Source organism: Colletotrichum godetiae, assembly GCF_030913485.1.
Source record: "Colletotrichum godetiae strain CBS 193.32 chromosome Unknown BDP55scaffold_4, whole genome shotgun sequence".
Lineage (NCBI taxonomy): Eukaryota > Fungi > Ascomycota > Sordariomycetes > Glomerellales > Glomerellaceae > Colletotrichum > Colletotrichum godetiae.
In genome coordinates this window covers 1,813,391-1,819,126 of record NW_026851252.1, presented here as the reverse complement: position 1 = coordinate 1,819,126, position 5,736 = coordinate 1,813,391, and the positions used below count along the sequence as shown (strand labels likewise).

Genomic DNA, 5,736 nt, shown 5'->3' with positions numbered 1-5,736 from the left:
CAAAAGCGCGCGACGATATCCCGTAGGTACCTATGTGCGATGATACGAAAGCAAAAGAACCGCACGTTGAACAGCGTCGTCCCATTCGCTTCTCTTGATCCAAAGACACACTCACTGGCCTCGTATAGGTATCCGTACAGTGAGTATGACACCGTGAGACAGGGCAGGCGCGGGACAGGCTGCGGCATGGCCACGGGATGGCGGCATCCTCGTAGGTAGGTACCTTAGCATGGCGTAGCTACAACGTATTACTAACCGTACACACACGCCGTACGGATAGTACCGTAGCAAGAGAGACAGAAAGAGAAGGAGAGAAAGATGGAGACGTTCCGGACGGATTGGAACGCCGACGCCAGCTTCTCCCGTCGGCAGCTAAGGTAGGCAAGGTCGAGGGAACGGCAGCTCAAAAGACATGTATTGCTAGTACTCCATACCTTACTCCGTATACATCTGAGTAGGTAAAGGAAGAGAGACACATCCGTAAAGAGAGAAAGAGCTTATCTACTTCTGGCTCCCGTGGGAGATTATCGTACTTGAGGGTTCAGAGGTTTCGTAAAGGCAATGGAAGCTGTCTCTCTCTCAAGAGGTACCCACCAGTATTGTGCGCAGATTAGCGAAGAGGCGCCCTGAACATGTTGCGTGATGTTGCGATGAACTATTCCCTCCCGGGAGGTGTGTCTTGGGCAAAGAGAAAGGGCCCAGGGGTGCCAAACCCCCGCATGCGGAAGTACCCGGTACCTGCGGCGGGTCACCTTGCCCACTTCGCACATGCGAACCGGCCCAGCAGGTCTCGCCTGCTCCGTCCACTGTCTGCTGTACCATACCTTAGGCCGTGTCTGCGCTGGACGTCTACCTCATGTACTGCCTTACGCTGTTCGCTGAGGAGGTGAGGTGAGCCAAGGGGATCGTACCTAAGGTAGGTACGGACACTCAGCGAAGGTTCGGCCACCACTGAGAGAACCTCTCACCCGGTAAGAGCCTACAGACGCGAGAGACTCGGACGGGAGAGGGATGCTTCCCATCCCCCACCCCCTCTTTGTTAAGGCCGGTCAATGTACCAAGTACCACAGACTTTGCCTTGCGGGACGGTCGTTCTGGGCCACCTCAGTTCATCCTGCTCTGCTCCACTCCACACACCTTTCTCACTCTCACTCACACTCTCTCTCTCACTCTCACTCCCTCTTTCGATCCTGTCCCGTCCCATGCCACCACCCCATCCTCCCCTCCCGCAACAGTTACAAGCTTCCTTCGTTTCGTGTCTTGCTCTGCTTGTTCTACTTCTTGTTCTCTTCTTCTTTTCCATGTCACCCGTTCCCACGTTTGTCTCTTCCTTTCTCTCTCTTTTACCTCAAGGTAGCTTCCGTTGGACACGCCCCTCCACCCCTCCTCCCTCTTCGTCTTCTTCTTGTCCGTTGTTGGATACGGCGTGACACAAATCAAGTTCAACCCCAGGCCTAATCGAGGATACCCTCTTCTTCGCCGTCCTCCGCATCTACCGGCGTCTATGTGAGAGGGTGAGAGAAAGAGAGAGAAAGCTGTACCCGTACGTGGATGGGCACTTACATAGACTTGCGTGCGCCCACCCCCGACTTGTCCTCTTCTCACACACTTGGTTTCTCGCTCGCCTACTCGTCCACCCAACCACCACCACCTCACCCTTCTTACTAGGATTAGTCGTCCACAACCGCAACCACCATCACAACCGGGAACAAGGTCCAGGACCAGGGACCAGACTAAAAATCAACTCTCCTGCATGTCCCGCCCGCTCCTCTCACATATCTCCGTCCACCACTGGCTACCCGGCTCGCACCCGTAGGCTGTCCGCAGTAATACCAGCTGCCCACGTCCTTTTTTACGTCCGTAACTCCCCCCGGAACACCCAGGTAACCCTCGACCGTTCCCAGTTTCTATCCTCTTTGGACCGCACCCTCGACTCTCTTCAACGAATGACCGTCTTGTTTGCTTCGATTATCATCCCGACAGCCTCTCATATCACCCTCCTTTTCCAAACGCTCGGCCATTGACAAGAATCCGAGATCTGACCTGACGTGCGCCCAAACACGCCAACCAAATCAAATGGACTCTGGGCACTATCCCGCTGCACGTCATGCTGCTGCCGCTGCCGCTGCCGCCAACGCCGCCGCCGCCGGTGCTGGTGCCGTCTATTCGGCTCAGCCCATGGACGACCACGCACACGCGTACTCACACCCACACGCCTACCATCATGGCCACTCTCACTTACAAACACCCGCGCAATCACCCCATGGTCAGCCACAGTATTACTCGATGAACCCCGTGAGCCCAACCGCACAAGGGCATCCCATGACGAGCCCCCGCGTCCTACCAAACTCTGACCTCATGCCCGGCGCTCACTCACCGGGCTCAGCAACGTCTTCCGCGCCGCACGGCATGACCGGTCTGCCACCCAACCGCCCTTCGTCCCCGGCCGCTTCTGTGTCGGGGGCGCCTAGTCCCGCCTCCAAGCCTATCCGGAGGCGCATGCGCATGATTACATCCTGCCTCGAGTGCCGTCGCAGGAAGCTCAAGTGCAACAAGTCTCAGCCATGTGTCAACTGCATGAAGTTTTCGCGCGACTGCGTCTACCTCAGCCCCAAGCTCGACGAGGCCAGTCAGCTTCGTCTGACAGAGATCAAGGAAAAGGTTGGATCCCTGGAGCGCCAGTTGGAGCGCGATGTCGCCAAGACGTCCCGCGCCGCCCAGCAGCAAGCTATCCTCGCCGACGATGTTGAGGACGACTTTGCCGAGGAACGCGATCTAGAGCCCACAGACATGACGGCTCTCGATGTCACGTACGAAGAAGATGCAGACGGAACCGACGATCTTATTGACCTGGGAGTTCAAGTTGGTCGCATGCGTATCACAGAGCGTATCGGTGGCCTGTCCAGACCCAGGATAGCCGAAGAGGTGTGTTTGACTCCATTTCTTACTTTTCACGGGTCAAATTCCAGAACTTGATTCCCTGTCTCGAGCCAGCGATGTTCTAACACAATAGATAGATCTCGGCTGGTATATCTGGCCCGGGCGGTCCTCCTGGAGGTCCACCTCCGGGTGGTCCAATGGGTGGTCCTATGGGTGGTCCGATGGGTGGCCCGATGGGTGGCATGGGCGGGATGATGGCCATGATAGGCGGTAGGGGCATGGGCGGGGCCGGGCGAGGCGGGCCGCCCCGTGGTGGACCGCCTCCTGGGTATCCCGGCTTTGGTGGTCCACCACCCGGCATGGATGCCATGTCCGTCGTGAGCGGAAGCTCTGGTGACTCGATTCCCGACTTTCTGAGGCCTGGCGAATCCTATATCCCGCCCTCGAGTGGCTTCTTCTTTGGCCACACCCCCGAAGCCCTCTCCCTTGATAGGAGATTGCCTCAAAAGGAGGCTGCAGATCGACTCACGCAGCAGTACTTCGCAGCGGTTCATCCTATTGCACGATGTGTTCACAGACCGTCATTTGAGGCCGAGTATGTGAACTTCTGGGATGAAGTCTACAGCAACATTGAACCTAGGGCCTCCACTCAAGCCGTCATGTTTGCGGCTTGGTTCAGTGCCGCCGTGAGTATGGACGATCCGACAGTAAGGAACTTGTTTGGTGTCACCAAGGCCAACTTGATCGATCGAATGAAGACCGAGACAGAGAGAGCTCTCGGAAAGGCCAATTTCCTGCGCACGACGAGAGTGGAAACTATGCAGGCTTTCATCATGTATATGGTACGTTCGCCTTTGTGCGTTTCATCATGCCTATTACTGACACCAACTATAGCTCCCACTCTGCAGAGCCGAGGTGTCTCGAGCTCACTCCGTTCTGGTTGGTGCTGCTGTCAGGATGGCGGAGTGTATGGGTTTGCACAGAGATGGTGAGACATACGGACTAAATCCCCTGGATACCCACGTTCGGAGGCTCATCTGGCATCAACTATGCTTCCTCGATATCCGCACCTGTGAGGCGCAAGGCCCCAGGCCGGCCATTAGGAGAGAAGATTACGATACCAAACTCCCGCTCAACTGCGAAGAAGAAGACTTCTACGCTGCCGGGCCACCCCCTGAGCCCGCGGACGTGTGGACCTCTTCATTATTATCAGCGATTCGGACCGAGTGTAACGAGATGATGCGCGTAATCTGGCTGGACCGCCGCAGGCTCGAAACCCGCAAAACGACACTCACTGCCGTGCTCCAGAAGATTGAAAACTTTAGGCGGCGGATGGTGGAAAAGTACGAACACTTGCTCGATGGCGAGATCCCTATTCAACGCTACGCCAAGTTGGTCATGAATCTCCTCCTCTACCGCCTCCACGTTATGATCCTTCATCCCTACCACGCCAATGCCAACAGTCCCATGACCCACCGCCTCAATAATCTCCTCGTCACCTCCGGCATCATGATCATTGAGATCTCGATACAGCTTGAGAATGACCCACAGTTCCGAGACTGGGCCTGGTATCTGGGCGCCTACCAACAATTCCAGATTGCTTTACTCTTGGCCACCGAGATCTACTACCGACCGCAGAACAGGGAGGCCCACCGTATCTGGGCTTGTCTGGATTACGTATTCGGTACAGACCGAGACCTGCCACCAGAGATCAAGGGCTTGCAGATTTTGGGTGAGATCATGGGTAAAATGCAAACATACCAGAGCATGCGCAAGATGCGTGCACCGACGGGAACCTCACGAGCGCCGCTGAACAAGACTGCCGTCAACGTGAGAAACGAAAACCAGGGGCCCCAAAACGCCCAGCAGCCACACCCAGGGCAGGGCATGCCGATGGGATTCAAAGCAGAGCCTGGCATGGGTGGTCCTGGTATGCAACAATCTTCACCGATGAGCGGCATGGGGTCCCCGGGAATGGCGTCTCCGCCCAATGCGCAGATGCAGGGCCCGCCTCCAGGCATCGTCTTCGCAGGCGTGTCGAACGGCGAGGCCATTTGGAGTATGCCGCCCGTAAACGCAGATAGCCCGGAAAGCGTCAGCGACGGGGCCAGTATGGGCGGTCACAGGCCCTCGCAACCGATGAACATGATGAACTCTCTCGAGGGCGTAGACTGGGTAGGTTCATCTAGTTACCCCATACTTGTGACTGTGCAATTTGCTGACCATCTTTTGCCAGGACATCATCAACAACCTGTTCCCTCATGATCCTAACACGGGCGAACTGAACATTTCTGGCTTCAACGACCCAACGCTCGGGTTGGTGAACGGATTCCAGTGGGCCCAACGATGAGAGGACACCAAGACTGCATGGTTTCTTTCTTGTTGCTCATTGTTGCTTTTCTTGCTTTGATGTATTCGACATTTCCCGCGACCATGTTTCAATGCCTTGGAAAGCTCCTGCTGCCACAAGCTCAAAAAAGATCCACGATACCACGGCTACTTTTATTTATGCGTAATGCGGAGTTTGAAGGGGGCAAAGTCTTCACTACCTAGGGAAGAAAAGTTTCACGAATAGGAATCTCTTGGGTTCACGAGGCTTAATAGAGGAGGACTAGCAATGGGAGGGGAGTTGTACTAATGGTTCATTATGAGCGACTGAAATGCCCGGAGGAACTATGTCGGGAGCGGCGAGGTGAGATGCGGGGTGAAACGTCTGCAATGAGGTAGAGCGTAATAGAAAGTGAAATTCTCTTCAAAAAAAACAAAAAAACATCTTCACCAGAGCCAGTGTGTTGGGCATCGAAACTCCATGATGTTGCATCAATCGGGACATGGCACAGATTACGACGAGAATTT

At 55.4% G+C, this 5,736-nt stretch overlaps 1 protein-coding gene across 1 annotated transcript; it reads left to right on the top strand.

Moving 5' to 3' along the window:
• Positions 1 to 2,076: 2,076 nt before the first annotated feature.
• BDP55DRAFT_627306 (fungal-specific transcription factor domain-containing protein) lies at positions 2,077 to 5,230 on the top strand (the record flags this gene model as incomplete). The annotated part of the gene is made up of 4 exons (XM_060571742.1): positions 2,077 to 2,925; positions 3,018 to 3,722; positions 3,775 to 5,055; positions 5,117 to 5,230. The coding sequence occupies 4 exons, from the start codon at positions 2,077 to 2,079 to the stop codon at positions 5,228 to 5,230; spliced, it is 2,949 nt and encodes a 982-aa protein (XP_060435383.1).
• Between the last annotated feature and the right edge of the window lie 506 nt (positions 5,231 to 5,736).